Source organism: Anopheles marshallii, chromosome 3 (genome assembly GCF_943734725.1).
Source record: "Anopheles marshallii chromosome 3, idAnoMarsDA_429_01, whole genome shotgun sequence".
In the NCBI taxonomy this organism is placed as follows: Eukaryota; Metazoa; Arthropoda; class Insecta; order Diptera; family Culicidae; genus Anopheles; species Anopheles marshallii.
This window is the reverse complement of record NC_071327.1, coordinates 48,239,028-48,259,938: the sequence shown is the minus strand read 5'-3', so window position 1 is coordinate 48,259,938 and position 20,911 is coordinate 48,239,028. Positions and strand designations below refer to the sequence as shown.

General features: G+C 45.3%; 4 protein-coding genes and 1 non-coding gene across 5 annotated transcripts; 1 reads left to right on the top strand and 4 right to left on the bottom strand.

Annotated features, from left to right (window-relative positions):
• Positions 1-606: 606 nt before the first annotated feature.
• LOC128714538 (elongator complex protein 2) lies at positions 607-3,297 on the bottom strand. The gene is made up of 4 exons (XM_053809413.1): positions 3,065-3,297; positions 1,643-3,002; positions 783-1,572; positions 607-721 (listed from the first exon to the last, which is right to left on the bottom strand). Exons 1-4 carry the CDS (start codon positions 3,185-3,187, stop codon positions 607-609), a joined length of 2,388 nt encoding a protein of 795 aa, XP_053665388.1. The 5' UTR covers positions 3,188-3,297.
• An 858-nt stretch (positions 3,298-4,155) lies between these two features.
• On the top strand, positions 4,156-7,630 carry LOC128713918 (ARF GTPase-activating protein Git). The gene is made up of 6 exons (XM_053808790.1): positions 4,156-4,213; positions 4,280-4,956; positions 5,026-5,268; positions 5,350-5,622; positions 6,687-6,865; positions 6,937-7,630. The coding sequence occupies exons 1-6, from the start codon at positions 4,156-4,158 to the stop codon at positions 7,628-7,630; spliced, it is 2,124 nt and encodes a 707-aa protein (XP_053664765.1).
• Positions 7,631-10,231: 2,601 nt separating this feature from the next.
• On the bottom strand, positions 10,232-10,888 carry LOC128713893 (dynein axonemal light chain 4). Its single transcript, XM_053808764.1, has 3 exons — positions 10,808-10,888; positions 10,560-10,643; positions 10,232-10,396 (listed from the first exon to the last, which is right to left on the bottom strand). Exons 1-3 carry the CDS (start codon positions 10,874-10,876, stop codon positions 10,232-10,234), a joined length of 318 nt encoding a protein of 105 aa, XP_053664739.1. The 5' UTR covers positions 10,877-10,888.
• A 1,049-nt stretch (positions 10,889-11,937) lies between these two features.
• Positions 11,938-12,009, bottom strand: Trnae-cuc (transfer RNA glutamic acid (anticodon CUC)). Its single transcript has one exon. It is a non-coding gene; the product is annotated as a tRNA-Glu (tRNA).
• A 620-nt stretch (positions 12,010-12,629) lies between these two features.
• Positions 12,630-20,680, bottom strand: LOC128715014 (pre-mRNA-processing-splicing factor 8). Its single transcript, XM_053809894.1, has 7 exons — positions 20,413-20,680; positions 19,569-20,331; positions 19,377-19,502; positions 18,200-19,061; positions 17,292-18,116; positions 17,027-17,219; positions 12,630-16,768 (listed from the first exon to the last, which is right to left on the bottom strand). The coding sequence occupies exons 1-7, from the start codon at positions 20,678-20,680 to the stop codon at positions 12,630-12,632; spliced, it is 7,176 nt and encodes a 2,391-aa protein (XP_053665869.1).
• Between the last annotated feature and the right edge of the window lie 231 nt (positions 20,681-20,911).

The following is a 20,911-nucleotide window of genomic DNA, read 5'->3' as shown; positions in this document are numbered from 1 at the left end:
TGCGTGAAATGCACTTTCACTCAAAATTGTAGTTGTTTTGCTTGATTCATTCTTTTCCTTCCTTGCGTACAGAAAAATGCAACCGTCGATCACACTCACTTGATTCGCCTATCAAAACATACACACGCAAGCTCTCCCAACGATTGAATCTTCTTCACTGGCTGAACTGGTTTGCTGTCAGCTAGCTGTCAGGTCGTTCCATATTTTGGCCGAATGAGCGATGAATTTTTAACGAATGCTTGGTGTGCAACGTGTTTTCAATTTGTGAAAATACTCCAGCCCATAGTGATCAGAACGAAGGTTTTGAAAGCCTGTGTATTGTATATTGCATACTTTCAGGAGTGTAACTTGCAGGTGAGATTACTCACCAATATTAAAAATTTAAGCACAGTGATTATATATACTCGATATACGGCCGTTCTTCCGATGTATAAAAAAAAAGATTATTTCTATTCTTTCTTCTTTTTTTCTACACCTATGCATATGTACACAACCATATTTTTAAACAAAATAACGTACGCAACTTTTCAACTGATCTGTTTCAACTGTTAATATGTTCAACATAACATGTATTGTATTAGTAGTAAATGTTTCTTGCTTCTTCTTCTACAAGTTTATACCATACACTCGAACAAATCCATCCTCTCCACAGCTAGCCAGCTGTTGGTTCTCTTCGTGGGGCCGGAATGATAGGCGCTTAACCGTCATATGATGTGCAACCCTAAAACATTGAACAAATTTAAAATATATTCAACATTTAAACTAAAATTATGATTACTCACGCTTCTGGTAGGTTAAACAGAAGATCCCACTGGCCCAAAGCGTACAATTTAATCACGCCACTCTCAAGCCCAACAGCCACCAAGTACCGATCGTCGGAGAGTTTTCTTCTGGCGAATGCTATCGCGGTTATTGATTCATTTTTAAGCTCTAAAACTGCTCGTTGTACAAATGGCGCTCCAGAACCAGTCGACTGTTGTTGTTCTTTACCAGCCATCCATCCAACAACTTTGCCGTCTCGGGATCCCGTTGCGAAAAGGTTTGAGTCATGCGACCAATCACAGCACCAGATAATTCGCGTATGTACACCTTTCGTTTTGTCGGAACGCATGAGCAATTCGAAACCGTTCGACTCGCGGTGAAACACGGAAAACGTTCGATCACGTGACACTGCTAGTAAGAATTGACCATTCGGTGAGAAAGCTAGCTGTGTTACCGTTAGCTGATGGGCAGTAAGATGTTGGATTACGCGCCAGGATGTTGTGTCCCAGAGTAATATTTGTGCCTGGTCTACTGATGTTGCGCGGCAACCGGATGCAATGAGGTTTCCGTCCGATGAAGATGCGATCGCGTAAAGCTCGTTACCATGGCCGTAAAGTTTCTGAATTTCGGGCCAAAGTGTGTTTTGCATCAACGTCTCTTCTGCTGGTGGGGATTCCAATGCAATAGGGCTGAAGTAATGTTCTGGATACATGTCCTTAATGTGTCGGGTTTCTGCTTCCGGTTGTTCAACTTCAAACACTGCCTTGTTGGATAGTCCCAACGAGGGTACTGAAGCTCCCATAGGGTTGCCTACCATGTGCGTTAGAAATTATTGATGCGTTTAAATATGTTAGCCTATCAATGGGAATCAAATACTCACTTTCAAGAACTGCATCGCCCTCTGGATCATCCGTAATGCCACAAAGTGCTCTAAAATTCTGCACAAAGTTAGACGGTGCTTGAAAAATTCGTATGATTTTTTCCTCTGCTGCACTGGCCAAGCGATAGCGTGAAAGTAACGTCAAACACTGCATGTCATAACCGTGCACCTGTGGCCGTCCTATCTCGTGCCATGTTTCTGTGCCCTTTCTACTCCACGGTGCATGGATGCGCGTGGTTTGATCGGCGGAAAGCGTCACCACGTACATTCCACCGGCCGGATCCCACGCAAGATCTCTCACTCCAGCAAAGTGACCTCCCAAAATGGTTCCTGGTTTCCACAGCCCCGGCTGCTCATCATCTTCATGCCAGAGATGAAAGCTACCTTGAAAACCATGTCCAATGATGGACTTTCCGTTGGGCGAAAATTTCCCTCCATAAAACCCTAACGAAGATCCGCCAACTTCACCCACTCGTACACTTTCCACCCAAACACCGCTCTCGGACGGTGTCCACACAGTTAAACTCTTGTCGATAGAGCTTGACAGCAGGTGTAACCTACCGTCACGGGTGGAAAAATGCACTCCATATACCCATCCTTCATGACCCTGAAGTACCGATTCCAACGAAAGGGCGTAATGATATTCACCGCCTTCTACTGTACGAACGGTAAACGTACGTTCCTCGATTGTTATATCCTCATCGTGACGAATTTCTTCAAAATCCTTTTGCTTCTGCAATAATCCTCTTGGCGAAATGCGCCACAAGCGAATGAAGGTATCTTGAGAAGAACTGGCCAACAGGCAATCCTCACTATCCGCCAATCGAATGCAATCCAACCCACGCACCCAGTCAAAGTGTCCCTTCAACTGTTCCACCTGCACAAAGCCCGATTCGGAATTGCGTTCTGCCTGACACACACATAAGTTTACCACATCCGTGTCGGTTGTATACGCAAGCATAATGGCATTAGACCGCGCCAAGCTAAACAACTTCATTCCGAAGGTCAGCCCCGATCGTAAGTCGATCGTTTGAAAGCACTCGAAAGAGGTTCCGTTCGCAAAATTCCACAATTTGATAGAACTGTCTACTGATCCGGTTGCAACGATTAAACTGTTCGTTGAATCAACAAATGCATCTACCACCGTTACACCCTTCGAGTGCCCTTTTAGCACAAAACGCATAGGATTAGCTTCACCACCCTCCTCCTTAGTGTTCCACAGTATGCAAGTTCCATCATCCGAGCCAGAAACGAGATGAATTCCACCGTGACATTCGCTTCCATTGCGAACTACGCGTACCGTATTTACCCTTGCACTATGTCCTATTAATGTTCGCAAGATTTTTACCGATCCGTGGTACTGAAAATATAATAAAATCCTTGTTACACTTGGTACAGTGCAGACTTTTGCAACACACTTACCTTTGGATCGAACACGGCAATAGCGTTGTTAGCGGCGAAATAAATCAGTCCATCCGGACCCCAATCCAACGAATCCGGAGTACGATTACATGCCGCCGACGTGTAGAGCGTTTCAATGGACATTTCGTAATTTTTGTATAGAAGGAAAAACGCAAACCACCCGCATGTGCGCCACAAAAACCGGCAATGTTTACAATGGAAAGCAATGTTTTGTTTCCAATGTCAAACTGACAGATGCGAACCGTGTGCAGGGGTGTATACCCAAGCAAACAGTTTTAAAAATCCAATAACAGAAATTGAACTGATAAAATCCATAAATCAATAGTACAACGGATACAGATAAATGAAACACCAGATCAAATTGATCAATATCCTTTTCACAACCCGAATCAAGCCAAGGTACGAAACTGCACGAGTAGTTTTGCTGGTTCATCAAAAAGCAAATCGTTTCAATCCTACCCTGGCATGGCTGTTGGCAACCGGGTACGGGATGCGAGGTGAGGTCGATTGTGTCAAAACATTCAGTAGGTGTGTAGCTTGGATGTTTTTTCTCCCCCTGCTGCTGCTTCTAAACATAGAACAGCGTATGAAAAAGGAAGCAACGCAAAGCAGCAACATCACGAAAAATGGCGACCTACGTAGTGGTGAAGAAAACCTCGCTGGCCTTATAGATCGAAAACGTTCAGTTACCGTGCGTGGGTGATTACCGTGCAATACTGCAGCTGAATTCAGCGGGATTGGTCATCGCTCATCGGTTAGGCAGAAAAGTGCTGCTGCAATCCGCTATTCATTGATGTCCCGAACACAGTGGATTCCTTGGCCTGCTGCAACCTGTTTTTGTTGCTAGGTTGCATTTCTCATTTTTCCCTTGACCGTGTACTCTTTTGCCTCTAACAAAACGGGTTTGTCGCGAAACGGCAGCATTACTCCATTGCCCATGATCTAGTGTACCTAGCACCCATTCATCTGCAGTGGTAACTAACGGTTTCCTGCGTTCCCTAAGGGCTGCATTTCGAAACGACAATTTGATAAGCAAACAGTATTTAATTGCATCGCGTAAGAAGGAAAGAAGGCGTTAATATAAAATCACAATGTCACGTGCTAAATCGCGCATACAGACGGATGTGTGTGGGGACTGTGGAAGTGCGGGTAAGTGTGATACTTTTACTTCCAACTGTATACAATTTTCAACTAAACATCCACCTACCAATCCAGATCCGTCCTGGGCATCGATCAACCGTGGCATACTGCTCTGTGCTGACTGCTGTTCGATCCACCGCAGCCTAGGAAGACACATATCCCAGGTGAAATCTCTGCGGCAGGGTAGTTGGCAACCGTCCGTGTTGAACTTTGTCAACCAGCTTAATGCACACGGTGCCAATAGTGTATGGGAACATTTGCTGCTCGATTCGGCAGCACCGAAGAATCTGAAGCGTAAACCCACTCCCAAGGATGCAGTCCATCCAACCAAGGCAGACTTTATCCGCGCAAAGCACGTCCAGCTGGCATACGTGCTGAAGCCTACATTTCAGGCAGAAGAAGGAAGCAGCTTGGAGCTGGAACTAAGCAAACAGCTGCACGCCAGTGTGCGGGCCGGAAACTTGGAAACTTCCCTGCGCTTACTTGTCCAGGGAGCGGATCCTAATTTCTATCACGAAGATAAAGGTTCTACGCCGCTGCATGTGGCGGTAAAGTCGGGCCAACTGTCCCAGATCGAATTGTTGCTCGTGTACGGTGCCGATGTGAATGCACTAGATGCGCAAGGAAATACTCCGCTTGAGTTGGCCAGACAGGCGAAACATAGTGTCATCGCGGAACGTTTGCTTGAAGTCATGTACGAGGTGACCGACCGGTTGACATTCTTTCTAATTGGCAAAAAACCAAACCATGCGGTAAGTTTTCGTACACTTTATAATATAACTATATATTACAACTCGCGGAAGAAATTTATTTCTCCTCAGTCTGGACAACATCTACTAATCCCTGGCCAGTCAAAAAAGGAAATGAGCGAACAGCTGAAGATTGCTCGCGGAAAGTTACAGCTTGTCCCGAACCGAATGTTTGAAGAGCTGGTGATGGATTTGTACGATGAGGTGGATCGCCGCGAGACAGAAGCAATTTGGGCTACAAGCGCCCTAAATCCGGACTCCGGTGCCGTACCGTTTCTTCCTACCAATCCTCATCTTAGTGCCACAAGAAATCAGGTACCAGCTTCCGGAAAGAGTTGATACATGTATAGGCCCGTCTAATAGCTTTATTCCACTGTTGATGTTCATTCTCCACAGGGACGTCAAAAGTTGGCACGCTTCAGTCAGCAAGAGTTCGCCGGATTGCTAATGGACGTACTGCTCGATGCCCACCGGCGTCAGAATATGGCCAATCTGCGTCCCATTGATGGACCGCTGCCAGTTGGGTTGGCACAGCTAAAGGCGGCCGCCCTGGTTCCCGGCGGCGCCGGTGGTGGAATCCGCGATTCAAATCTCTCTGACGACGAGCCTCTATACGATGCGGTTGCGTCCGACGATGATTATGCTGCGTTGGCGCCCGTAGCGCAACAGGTAAAACTCCTTATGCGCCAGAAAAAAGCCGTACTCAATCATAACAACAGCTTCGGATGAATGTTGGTTACCGCGGGTGTCATTTTCGGAATGGTTTGTGGGGAATCCAGTTACACTAAGCATAACCGCTCGCGGGGGTTGATGAGTGTCGCCATCAAGACCGGGGAAAAAATATGTTACAACCACTTATTAGCTTAGTTTAGCCAAAATTTTGCATCCAAAACGCTAACATTACTAACAATGTGATATTTACTTTAATCGTAAGTCAAAATAAGTCATCAGCAGGAGAAAGGACATGGAAGGGTGCTTCGGGAAATGCAAAATATAGTTAAGATGTTTGAGAGAAGCGGACGTACAATACCTGCACCGTATTGAACGCCGTAGAGTACTGTCCCAAATAATTCGCTTCTCGTGGTGCTTAAACGTTACATGTGCTCTCTAACATTTCGTTGGTGAAATATTATCATAAATCGTTAGCTAAGTAAATGTTGGAACCTATTTACATTACTACACACTACTAATGCTCATTTCATGTTCTAACATACTAAAGAGATCGCGTGTTATTCTCGTTGTGCCATTGCTCATCTAGTGCTATGATGTACTGTAACTCAGACAGCCAATGATTTGAAAGTAATATGGTTTCGATGCATTTTCTGAACAACACATCATCCGTCCGTACTGTAGTAGTGTAACATTGGCATGTTACTAATGAACCAGGAAACTAACAGAATCAATAAAACGTTTTGTCTGTCCTGCGCATATTACTAACCTTATTCCCTTCCATCGCTAGCTCTAACTGGTCCGATGGTTCGTTATTTTTCCTTTTCGTGTACATTCGTCTCTATCTTTCTATGCATGTTTGTGATGTTTGCCAATTTGTTATCATCATGCCTATTGTGCTATCCGTAAGTTTGCTTTCTGGTTAACATTATTAACTACAATTTATTGCAATTAAAACGTATCGTTGCTTGAAGGAATACAGAGCTCAAAGTAAGCGTAAGATTTCATCGACATATGCAAACTTGCTATTTTTCCCGACCTTCCCGTTTTTTGGATTCCATCAGGCACTGGTAAACAAATCCTCCCCGGCGGCCGTTTCCAACGTGGAGGTGGAAACGTTACGCCAACGAATACAGGACCAAGAGCTGACTATACACGAGCTGCGCAGCATGATACAAAAGCTGGCCTCGGAAAATAATCAGCTAAAATCGACGATTGACACGAAGGACCATGAGGTGCAACTGTGAGTAGCATGAAGCACACTATGCTAATATTGAAGTATAAGTTTAAATTCAAATTTATTGCGCATTTTAGCCGGATTGATTCCCATCTAAATGGATCCGGTGCGAGCGAAGGTTCACCGGAACGGGATCTCACCACACAGGAGGCAAAACAGGCAGCTGCAGCGGCCGCTGCATACGCGAAACGTCCTGTCAGTATGTACGAAACGCGACAAACGCCCCGTGATGAAAGTCGACCACCGATTACGCAGAGCCTCTACTCAATGGCACCCGCGTCTGCGGCAGCTAGTGGCAATATGGCCATGGACACAAGCACATCCAGCAATGGGGGCAGCCCATTACCCTCGTTCGAGGAAGTCAAACGCCGCACGGATGTAGTGGCCCGACGCATTAAGGATTTGTTCGCCGCCATGAAGGATCTATCGCAGCGGGAAGCATTTGTACCGAGCGCAGAACGCATCCGTCTAGCCGTGATAGACCTGATGGCGCTATTTCCCGCCTCTCTCATTGCCAGCGAATCGTTGCGTGGTGCCCTACAGCAGCTTAACTTCCACGGCAACCTGATCCAGGCGGAATGTGCCCGACTGCAGCAATGCTTAGCGGCAGACAGTGCAGCGGGTGGAGGCACGGTACCGAACGGTGGCCCAACCGGTACTGGTAAACCATTGACCGAAAGTATTCAGCAAAGCATGGAGCAGGTGCGTGGTTGCGCATACGATCTTGCAATGTCGACGAAAATTCTCATCACTCACCTGCAGCAGTCTTAGTTTGCGGGACACTTAAGATGGACAATTTCTTTTCATTAACTTTTCATAAACCATTTTTAGATTTTTTGACCCATTTTTTTCTATTGAAAATTTACGAACAAAACGAAACTCGTTGAAAATTGATAATTCGTAAGAGTAACGCTGTTTCAAAAAAGCATCTTTAGCAAACTCGGCAGCTACTAGCCATCTTAACCCAGTGAAACTAACCTTGCCCTTATGCCCAGCTCGTTCACGTTTAAACCCAATCCGAACAGTATTCGTAGTCAATCAAAGTTTTCACCCTTTAAAAAGAGAATTTCGAACAACATTTTTCCGGGGAATGTAGTTTCGAAATGCTTTCTTTGCAATATTTTATTTCATATACTTATACAACAGTTGCGCGCAAAGTATCTTTCCCAAAAGTGCCAAAAAACTCTACCGTAACACCTAAACGTAACCCTTATTGTTGTGTATCATCCTCGGTTGGATGCCATATGCAATACTTGTGCAGTACAGCAGAGATGCATAATATTAATCACAGTTATTGTATTTGTGTAACACAACACTTGACCAATATGCCCATAGTTTAAAAAACTCCTTTAAAGATTCATTACTTCTAAAACGAACCATTTATCAGAAACCATGGCCTCATGCTAACGATCGTTTGGAGGCATCGGTTAGTTATTGAATGAGATTTTAAAACTATATTGTAATACTTTTTCAATCACTTATGCCCAGTATGACAATAACGTGCATTGACATAAATCGGAGTCTTTCCTTTACCAGTTGTATTGATAACTAAAGATGGAAAAACTATTGAAAAGAAGCTCAAATGTTTGATAAACGTATTTGTTTTTTTTTACCATAGATGCAATTATATACAAGCGTATTTCTACGACTCGAAAACTCCGGACAAGGAACAATAATATTACACAGTAGAAGTATTTATCAGCTATTGAAATTTATACGAATGCCTAATCTATAAAGATGTTAATAAAAAAACGAACAATTAAAACAGGGTTGTACCTGCACAGCATTGCATTTCTAACTCAGCGTATATCAGTGTAGTGTACTTAAGGTCGATGAAGAGAAATATCTAAACATACATGTTACTGCTGGCCCATTGCTAGTGTGGTCCATCAAATGTCGTCTTATTGTCTATTCTACATGTGATCCCGCTTTCCGGAACTTGCCATGGATGGCCTCTAGCCCGTTTTTTCACAATGTGCTAGCGTATTCTTCGGATTCTATTCTGGTACTCGACATTTCTAGATGATTTGGTTTAAAACTTCTTGTAATATAGTGGACCTTATTTGTTCTTATTTAAATATCGTTCAAGGTTAATATAAATCCTTATAGACATGGACTATTCCTTGTCAGGAACAGGCAATTAATACAAGTACCCAATCATGTTCTTGCCTCTTATTCATTGTCTGATATTCATATGGCGCTTGTTAATATTGCATGGCTTTCCTCTAGATCAGTCTGTATCACAAAATATGAACAAATCTTCAGCCAACCTTGAGCATATTTGGTAATGCAAAAATAATAAACAAATATGCCGGAAGCAGCAGGACTGACAAGACGATCCTTCGATTGTCCCAGAAGGTAAGGCTTTTGATCGATAAACCCTAGTCTCATAAACCTAGAATCGACATTCTATTGCATCTAGGGACTGTTCAAGATTCATAATTTTAATGATCGTAAGGTGCATATTGTACATAGTGTCTTCTAATGGCATGAAACTCTGGTACGAACATGTGTGCAGAAAAAAAAACAAATGTGCTTGCAAAAACACTAAACTACACAGATGAACAAAACGGCACGAAGACAGTGTTCAGATAGACGTATGGAGGTCACACGCACTTTCCGTTCGGTGTGATCTTTCAACATTCATTGATCAGCAAACAACAATGACGCTGTAAGGCGCAGATTAGAGTAGAATAGCATTGCAGAACGTGAGAAACGGGTGTGTAGTGTAAGCGGGTAGATGCATCCACTGCCCGGGAAAAACAACCATCGCAACGTTCCAAGTTCCCGGGTTCCGGGATGCACCCGTTCCGGAACACTGTTCATTTACAAACGTGACGCCTCTTTCCTGCTTATTGCTGTACATTGGTTGTGGGGTCGGGACGGTATGGAGTCGACTATGTGTATTTTTTTTACAATAGACTAGGATTTTAAACCCAATCAAGGAATGGTAGTTTACAGTGTATATGCGTATTTGTGGGTGTGTTGTGATTTCGCTTCCAAATTATGGTACATCTGTACATATTTATATACACCGCACCCTATGTACAGATCGGCCTTCCGTTCCCGTAGTGCAGATAAGAAGGATATTTTTTTTTTTTAGGTAGGACACTTTATACAAACACACGGGGTGTGCAGTTTCGTTTTGAATTGAGCAATTTGTACATGATTTTAATGAAGGAATTTGGGTGGAGCTTGGGAGAAGGAATCGTTCTTGCCGCGGGAATGACATGAGGGAACATCAAGATCAATTAACAACTCGCTCTCAAGAGCGCCGGTGTATTTGACTCGCTAATCTTCCAATAGACCATGGATGGTTTTGCTGACTTTACTATCGAAAACAAAGAACCACACGACGTGTGCGCTTCTGCCCTACGAACACTTCCACAGAACAATCGCCAAATTGCCACCGAAAAACAGATACAGTATGTTCTTCGTTTCGTAGGACACCTCGTAACCGAAACCTTCACCGACGACCACATGCCAGAAGGTGCCAAACTTTTTATCCATCAGCTCTTTGATCGTTTTCGCGGCAACCTGCAGAGAATTAGGGCGGGAATCGAAAGTTCAATGAGGAATTTGGGTTTTCTCATTTTGGGACAAAGGATGGAAGAACGTTGGTTTGGTGGGTAGTGGAGTTAGGTTCGTTTAAAGGATGCCAAAGATGCCAGGTGCTGAGCAATTGGTGCTTTGTCATTACCTCGTAGTTTTGTGCGTATTTCTCACACGCTGTAATGCTCAATTCTATCGCCTCGGCTCGGACATCGTCATTCATATCGGAAAACTGGCCCCGTGTTGATGGTGTGTGAGATGGTGCGGTAGTATTGGTGCATGGGTGCAAGATTGAAACGGGCAATATTAAACATGAATTCAACAAACATAAATATTAAAGAAATGTTTCGAGAAGTTACCTTCAAACCGGAAGTAGAAAATAAAACACGTACGTACCTTTACCAGCGGATACACATGGACAATCTTTTTGTCCGCCTCACCTTCTGCTTTCGGTTGATCCTCCATCCTGGATGATGTCCTTCAGGCAAAGTTTGCTGCCTCTACTTACGGCTGAAAAGTCTATAGAATGAAGAATTTTGAAGAATAGCTAAAAATCGCATTAGAAATCCAATAAAACCCTGGCACTTGATGTATTGGACTAATGAGGATTCACACTTCACCTCAGCGTTGTTTAAGATCTTGCACACTATCGGCCCAACTAACCTCAGGAATTCTTCCCACAATACAACACCAAATTAAACAAATAAACGAAATAAGTTGCTCTTTGAAGTGTCTGCCACTTTCGGCTCCTTTCTGGTACTTTTGCACAACTCGAACACCAAACAACGACTCCGTACTACTAGATCTCCCTTCAACAATTGACTTATTTAGCGTGTGTTACCATGGTGACTCATCCACAGCAGGTTACCTCCTTCCGCAAGGATACACACAGCACGAATACCGGGGAAGCTAAGGCGGCCTTCGGACCGGATTGTCGTTGTTATGGTTGCCGGTATGGAGGATGTTTACCGTGCGTGGCACATGCGCAGTGAACGGGCATCCAGACTCCTTGCGTATTCTCGTACTAGAACGCAGCCTTGAACGATTTCACTATTCCGAGCACGTGTGTTAGAATTAGAACGCCTTTTCCCAACAACCCCTCGTGTATTCGATCAGAGTGTATCCCTTCGAAATGGCAAACGATAGTAATGTTGGTGTGCCTTAGGGAGAGATACAAAATTATGAGGGAGGCACGAGATATGTATTTGATTCAATCATTAATTCGATATCAAGATTGTAGTATTGGTACCAGAGATAAAGGTTCGTAATGGGATGAATAGTTCATTCAGCTTAAATGCTATTTTTATTGCAATAAAGTTCAACGTACCTTTCATTGTTTCTACCTTTAAAATCATGCTGGTGTTTCTTTTCACTTATTTTTTCTTTGCAGTTTTTAAAGGGCTCAAATAGATTATGCTTAGGCGGAAGTACGATGCTGTTCTGTAGGGTTAAGAAATACGTTAATCATTAATAAGCACATTTGTGAAAAAGTTTTACACAAAAAAAATTAAAAAAGGAAATTCTTTTTCCCATACCGGGAATCGAACCCGGGCCTTCCGGGTGAGAGCCGGATATCCTAACCACTAGACAATATGGGACTTGTAGTAGACCGACGATTTGTAAGCATCACATCCAATGACCGTAATTAAAATTCAAGCAATGAACAAGCGTTTCATGAGCGTAAGTCACTATATAAGGAGACATGCTTTTGTTACAAGAAGATATGGGTAATTCTTACCAATTCCTTCCCAAGAGGGCCACGAAGAGGGCCACCATTTACTACAAATTATTGATCAATATTGTTGCGATTTGAATTTCATTTTGCATACACTCAGGCGTTTTAAACCATGACGCATTAAATAGAGAATTGACGAGAGGAGTTGGAATTAATATCGGTTTTTATTATTTGTCAACTACCTTTAATTATGATAAATGTAGGAGCTGCGTATCTCAACACAGGCCAAATTATAAAACAACCCGAAATTTGTGTTTCAAGTGGAAACCAAATCAAAATTGAGATAACCAAGGTTCACATTTAAACTGAATTTTCTATATCCTTAAAGAGAGTAAAAACACATCGTATATTGACGTACATTATTATTATTCACCTTATCGTATCAATGTCACATTTTTAACGAACGATATCCGTTCATGCGATTACATACTGTTGACCGCTACATAAGATGTGAAAAGCTATTCTAAAAAAAGTCCCCGGCGCTTAACCAAACATGTCCTCACGGTCGGCACCGTTGCCATCGCCACCTTCCTCCAAGCTCGAAAATAGCAAAAAGTGAGACGGTCGATGAATTTCATGATAAAACTCCTTCGGGTTGGCCAGTTGCAGCTCGTACTTCATGTTCGGATCGTGCCGCACACCCATGAAGTTGTAATTCCAGCTGCCCTGCGCCGGTACCATAAAGAACCCAAGGAACTTGTTCGACAGCAGCATCTGCACACGCTCGTAATGCGAGGGCAGATAGCCCTTCGGATTGTTGCCCTTGTCGGTGTTCTTGTGGCCCCACTCGTAACCGGACGGGGTCAATTTGTATGCGGTAAGTGAACATGAGCCAGGTGTGAACGAGCACGTGATGATGATCGTCTTTTCACCGTCCCAGTTCGGGTTTTCGGACATGATGCGAGCGTGTGTCGTAATGTCCTGGGGCGATAACTGTGGCAATTCGTTCGGCTGTGTGTGAATCCAGCCTAGTGGTTCCATATCCTTTAGATACTGGTGAGCAGGGAGCGTGCTGGGTAGGTTGATCTGTTGATGTGTGCCCCATTGCGGTGGCATCACAATGCAACGGATCTCTTTCACCTGTGGATTGTCCGGTGGACTAACACCGTACAGATAGCCTGCGATTTGAGCTCGCAGATCCGAAATGGTAACGAACTTTTTCAGCACATTCTTGGGCAAAATGTACGTGTAGCCCGTCTCCTTGATGTCGTCCGAACTGACGTAGATGTGATTGGTACGCAGATGAAGGTTAGTTGCCGAGATCGCACGTACTCGCCACTCGGTCTTTGAGCTGAACGTCGTCGTCTCGTAGTTGCTCGTGGTTGAGGTAATGATCTCGTCGCCGTGCTTGTTCGTGGTGCGTGTCGTTGTTGCCGTTAGCTGGGATTGTTCCTTCGTTTGCTTTTCAATTTCCGCAATCTGTTGACGTTGAGCGGATGGAGCTGATATTTCCATACCGAGAATGATGTCACGGATTTCCGACTGCGTCAGTGATGCCACATTGACGTTGTTCTTTTTACCGTAATCGGCCAGAATCAAATCCTTCAACTGCACCTCCACCTTTATCCATTCCTCGTCCGTCAGTGTAGGCCAGATGTGGTGAGCCTCTGTAACGGTCGTTTTGTCCGGCTTCAAGATTACCTTCGTACGTTCCGTATTGACGTGCAGCGCGCGTAGAATAAGAATCAATCGCGAGAACGCTGTGTACGATGAGATCGTCTTCAGCCAATCGTCATACAGATTGAACAGTACCATCTGCGGCTCAGTAGCCTTCAGAATCAAATCACCAAACTTCTCCACCTTCAGACATGCCTGGAACGGTAGCTGCAGTTCTGAGCCCTTGATCACGATGTTCGGGAAATCGAGCAAATGCACCTCGAGCGGATCCAACATGCCTTTGCGAGTTACAATAATCTGTTTCGGCTGTTCTTCCACGGGCAGAGAGCGAATCAAGGCCGCTACTTCTTCAGCCGTTTTCCACTTGGCCAACTGACCAAGACGCTTCTGACCGGCCCATACCGATGTGTGAATAATCTTCAGGAACAGCTGTCCGGTACGTGGGTTGAAGATGAAAATTGCACCATTGATTGGTTTCGTGGTCAAGTTGCCTTCAAACGTCTTGTGAATCGTCACACGGTACACGTTCGTATCGTCCACGAACCAAATGATCTGGTTGGAGAACAGCTCACCATAGTTTTGCGAACTCAGATAAGGTTCCGTCGGTTCGGAACTGTACAGTTGCAGTGCCTTTCGGATACGCTCGCGAAGCACATACAGAGCCGGATTGGCTTTCATTATTTTTGCCATTGCTTGCTGAATCAGTGGCTTGCATCCCGGGAACCAGTTACCATACGCACTGTGCAAATTGTAGGCTAAATCGATGGCAATCAGCACACCGGTTGGTGACGGATAGATCGACATGTTATCGGTCGTATAATCGAGGAACTTGGCGCGTGCATATCGCTCGATATCGTGCGAATCATAATCTCCCCAGCGCAGCTGCACGTCAATCCAAAACTTTTGTGTCGTTGTGTTATCCATCGTGTCCTTCGTGTCCGCTAACAGCGAGGGCCTCGACACGTTCCATTTGTACGCCGGGAAGAGAAGAATGTCAGCGCAGGACGAGTTCATCTTGTATGACTTACGCGGATGAATCGTTTCCTTCTGTACCGTTTCGATCTCGAGTGCATCCAGCTCCTGATCGAACACCTGACACAGATCCATGACGATCGATTCGTGAATCTTCTGCCACAAGTGAGCACGGAAGATCTGAATCAGAGAAATCTTCAGCGTTGGGATTTTGCCGTGCATGAAAATACCGGTCAAATCTAGCTGCACCTGGAAACCGACGTACACGTTTGCACGGTTGATCGTCGGTGACCACCAGAGCGTGAAACGACGGTTCGGGATCTGGTTCAAACCGGAGCGCTGAGCGTTCGTAAGCTTCTTGTACTTCATGGACTCCTCGAATCCGGAAGCTTTCTCCCAGAACAAACCTTCCCAGGTCGGGAAATAAGTACCCTTGAAGAGCGTATGCTCCAGGATGCCCTCAACGCCTCCAAGCGCTTGAATCATATCCGTACGGTAGTTGTTCAGATTCCACAGCTTACCATCGTGGCGCTGATGTGTCCACCAGAATGGATTCTGCTTCAGCACCTGATACTGCTTGAATTCCGTCCGGATGCGCCATCCTTTGTCGTACGCAAGCGTGTGCCGATCCTTTTGGAACAGCGTGTTGATACGCGGGATACCACGATCCCAACTATCTTCCAAATCTTCCAGCGTAAGACGGCGATTTTGGGCATTTGCCTCCTGACGCTTCAGTGCGTACTCGGCCCAGACACGCTGCGAGTCGATAAACTCACTTTCCCACGGCTGGATGTAACGGTACAGATTCGGAATCAGCTGATCTTCATCATGTGACATACCCGAGCGGAAATGGGTAATACCCACGTCGGTTTGCTTCGACCAGCGTAAATCTGACTGCGGTATAAGCACGTGACCCATACTCAGCATACCCAAACCGCCCAGCTCCTTCGGTGTGTAGAACACGACGGGTGGGAAACGGGAAGGCATTTTCGAATTCAACCCAATCTTAATACGCGTCTGGATCTTGTTTTCACACTTCACCAGTAAATCCAAAAGTTCCTGCGTGTTGACCACAGCCTCACGGAAGTAAGTCATCAAACCGATCAGTGCCGTGTTCCACTTGTTGACAATCTTCGTGAACGTTGTCGATCCCGATGCCATCAAAATCTGTCGAACGCGATTGTGGAAACGACTGAGCGACTCATCGTCTACCCGCAAGAAGCACTGCGCTGTCCGCTCCTTGGTGACTTCATTCTGCAAGTTCCACACACCGTCACGATGCGTAAATTCGTCGTTCTGTGTACGACACTTTGGCAAAATGCGACACTCAAACCCGGACATGTTGAACAGCAAATTGGGATTATCCTTTGAGTAGACCGACACGAAGGTATTGTCCCACTGGACGGTTGTGACCGAACGCGGCAAACGATTCTTAATGTCCCAGAATACAGCTCGGCCCAAGTTAACGTCATGTTTCATCAGACGCATGCGTGCATCGCGTGGCCAACATTTTTTGTTGTTATATCCCACAATATTCTCATTGTTCGGGTCCGGATGCTCGGTGAGGTAGCGCTGGATAAGATCACGTGCCTCTTCCGCCGAGAAGCGGAAAAAGATGTGGATACGATCGACGTACCGACAGTACAGACGAATCGGATGGCACGCTTCCGTGGCAACGTCTTGGAACGTAAGGAAATCGTTCGGCATTTGTGGTGGACCGGCCATCTCGCTAGCACGCTGCAGTCCAAGCACGAGCAGATCCAGCACCAGGCCATAATATTGCGCTACAAACGAGGCAAACTGGAGACCGCGTATGATACCGTAACTGTTCGTGTGGTTCATGTCCTTGTAGTTGATCACCACGTTGTTCTTGGCGGTCATATAATCAGCAATGTTGTGATCGACGATCAGACGCAGAAGTCGATTCAGCAGCGTCAAATCGATCTTTTCGTACAGCTTTTCGAAGCGCGATTCAAGCAGTACGTTGCATTCACCCTCCGAAACGTCCCATACATCCTGCAGGTTGTTAATTCCTGACGGGCGAGAAAGATAAAAACAGATTGACAGCTCATCGTTTTATATAACATATAAATAATTGATGATAGCAGAAGCATTTGGATTTCAAGTGTATATAAACGTACGATGTCAATCGGAAACACCGCCAGCGTGAGGTTTGCAACAAGGGGATGAACTTCAACTGTAAAATCTCATTGTCACAAAGCACACACCGGCAGAGTCCTTAATAGTTGGGTTTGTAAGGCATAAAAAAAACTCCAATGTGCTTCTCATACCTTGACACCATTTATAAACGAGCAGTGGCGGTGGCTCCGTATCGCTCGGTTTAATCCATGGTGGAAATAGACGCCGCTTATCTGCTTCGTACCAAAGATACTGATCCAGATACGCATCAGTAATCTTTTCCAGCGGTTCTACATCATACACCGGAATCAAATGGCTGTACAAGTCCATGAATTCGATTCCAGTCTGTAAATTAGAATGAGAAAATGGTATTACTACTCAGTTCGACACGATCAGTGCGTAATAAATCGATGCTACCTCTTTAAATGCACGTTGCGTCAACAGATGACGCTTAATTCTGGACAATGCTTCGTGCGGATTGTCATACGCCTGTTCGATTAAACCAAGCTCTTCGCGTTGGCTTTGGTTTAAGCGTGACTTTACGCTATACGCTTCCTTCAATCGTTCCAGGGCCAAAATTAACAGCTTGGTATCGTGTTTGTACGAAAGCGGAGGGAACGGAATAGGCGCAAAGCGACGTGATTCCAGCCAGTGAACTGTGGTCGTGTAGATTGCTACTGCCTCCTCGGGAGAAATGTAAGGTCCATCCTTCAGATAGTTATGCTGGCGCTCTTGTTCCGCCTTCAGGTACAGTCGCGTCAACCGACCCAAATTCTTTTTGCACACCGTCTTATCGACGGTTGCCCCGCGTCGGATACGTTCACGATTGTAATGTGCCGTATTGGTCCACCAGTCTGCCTTCATTTTTACATACCGCAAGATCATGTTTTCGATCGGAATCGGCAAACCGGGTACCTTCCAGGGAATGTTGGCTTTCCAGCAGCGCCAAGCTTCGGACAGATGCTGCAGGATGGTACGGGCCTTGTTTTGCTTGATACCTTCCGGCATCATATCGACGATGTCATGCATTACTGAGGCACGCAGCTCCAAATCGAAGTGTGACTCAACGCGCTGCTTCGTAACCGTCTTGGCAACGCCCTTCGAGTGACGACCTTCGAACTGACGTGACAACAGATTGCCCAACCAACGCTCCAACAATGGAGTAATGCCACGCATGAAGAATAACCACACACGCCAACCCGGTGCCCAGAAACCACATCCAGGACCCTTTCCTACTGGACCCTGTAACGAGAGGGAAAAAACACAGAGCAACAATCAGTCCACATTATTGCATACAAATAACAATTCCCGCATAATCTTCTTACCGTGTTGAACCGATAGTAGATGAGATGCTTCAGATCCTTGCACATACGAATCTGTCGCATCAGCTTGTACTTGTACCGATACATGCCGGTCAATTGTCCCACGTGGGCGAATATATATTGTAGTCCATCGGCCAACTGGAACGCATCGACGTTGTTCAATCGGTACTGCACGTGCGAATCAATAATCAGCTTCGTTAAGCGCAAAATTTCTCGACACAAATGGAACGCGTTACCGAAACGCGACTTCTTACGTTCCTTTGTAGTGAGCGTTTTGACTGGTTTCAGATTGAAATTGTAATCCAAATGCAAGTAGTTCAGATTCTTGCGATGAATCAGCAAGTTCAACATATTGTACCCTTGCCGGCACACTTGTAAACCCGCCTCCACCCAATCCAGTGTGGTCGTTTGAAAGAACTTTGTCGCCTTGAAGGATCGGAAAAGGTAGCGCTTCTTTTGGGGTTTCGGTTTACGGTGCTTCAGTGCGTTTAGCACGTAGTATTTTAGTAGCTTCTGATAACTGACACGCACCTTAACCGGATGTCCCGGAGGGCAGTGTTCTTTGTACCATGTTTTCACCAACGGTATATCGATTGCCCGTCGGCAGCGACCCGAACGCATGTTGAATGGCCGAGGAGCCCAAAGCAACGAAATACCATTGGCCGTATTGTCGGTATAGAGCGGAGTGTCCTGCAGGAACGGTTGAACTTCCTCCGGTAGGATAAATTCTTCATCATCATCCGGTAGGATTTCAATCGATTTCACCGCATGCCGATGTGCGATCGGATTGATCAAGGGATCGAAGTAGAAGGCGGGCAGATCAGGATCTTCTGTCTTGATAAACACCACGTTTGGTGCGTGGTACCTTGATACAAAACAAAAAGAATGGTACTTCATTAACCCAAGAGTAATAGTGATCAAAGTTCGTGGGTACATGACAATTTTTGAAATTTGTTTATGGATATTAGCGATCGCTTATATAACTTGAATTCGAACGATCAACATTGGCACCACAATATTGTAGAAAAAAAAAACGCTTAATAGTAGTAAGACAAATTCTAACGACTTATTGCTCTACCATCAAATGTTGAATTGCGTATCGTATGAACCTTCGGTACGATCGTTTACAAAGATGGACAAATATTTTCGCAATCAAAAAAAAGGAAATAACCAAACTCACCAGGAAAGATGCACAAAGTGTGGCATATTGTTGTACAGATAAGGGAATGCGATGCGATACTCCGTACGAATCGGCTGACGAATAATGATCTTGTTGATATCGTTGAACTCATTCCAGTCCTCATCACTGCAAAAGTGATACAACAGCATAATTAAACTCACAACCGGTACAATTATATGCGGACAATCTTACCCAACGTTATGATCCTTGATAAGCGGTTCAAACTTTGGTCCTCCAGGAATCGCCATATTGAGTGCTTTGGCCGTGAAGAAGCTTTTGGGATCGAACAGATAGAAGAAATTATCATCGACCAGATCCGTCAGCAACTGATTGCCCAACCGGTACAGTGTGGCCATCTGTGGCAGTGTGAGGTTCCACTTGCGGTAAGTCGACCCGTTCACATGCGGTGTGCCAATCAGCGGCCGATGCTCGTAAAACCAATCATACACACTCCCATCTTCCTCGCCGTCCAGATCAATCTGGATCGCTTCTAGCGGCTCAACGTCCAGTACGTTGTCGGCGTAATCCAGTGGCGGTTCTTCATCATCAAACGGTGGGAAACGCATCCGCTTGAAGTGACGACGATCGCGCTTTTCACGACGCATCATTATCCACATTGTGCCCCACTGGGCAATGTATAGCGGTTCTATCACCCACGGAATCTCGTTCACGAATGTGATTGCACCGGTAATGTGATACAGTACGGGTACGTCCCGAATCTGCTCCCAAGGCATGGGCATATTCTCCAGTAGCTTCATCACCGCATGTGGCATGTACTTGAGTGCTCCGAGATAGACACGCTTGTCGTGTCGGTACTTGCGACTCGTCATGTCACCGTGATCGCGTATGATCTTGCGGATGTGCTCTGGCGGCATGTCTTCCTTTTGAGCATCCACAAAACCAAACTTGCGTTTCTCCGCGAAACGTTTCGACTGTAATTGTTGCCACTTTTGTGCTGCATTACAATGGATGGAAGAAAGGGAAAATTTATTTCAAATACTGCTCTATAGATTATTATTCATTTGTAGCTATGAACCTTTTTCCTGCAGCTTTTCCTCCGTCAGTACTATGTCCGGCTTGGGCGGACCCGGAGGAATGTGTCCCATAGGAGGCATCTGCATCTGACCAACGGCCATCTGCTGGGCATGCATGTGAACCTGTGCATGTTGCTGCTGCTGCTGTTGTTGCTGCGCTTGAGCCTGGGCTTGGGCTTGGGCCTGGGCCTGCTGTACAGCGAACACTTGCTGCTGAGCCATCATATGAGCCCATTGATTAGGCGGTATCATATATGGCGGGATCGCCATTTTGACGGATCTGGTGTGTAAAGGATAGCAAACGGCAAAGTAAATACACAAAATATCAACATGCGTACCACAAATGTTTTCCCGGACGATGCCGTCCTATGAGGTTGTGAAATTGGCCGCCATGATACACTAGCGCTCCGCACCCGGTGCAAACAAGCCACTTTTTCAATCCACTGTAGCACCTTTATTCGTGCAGCGTTGGACAAAAAATTATACTTACACTTTGCCCTG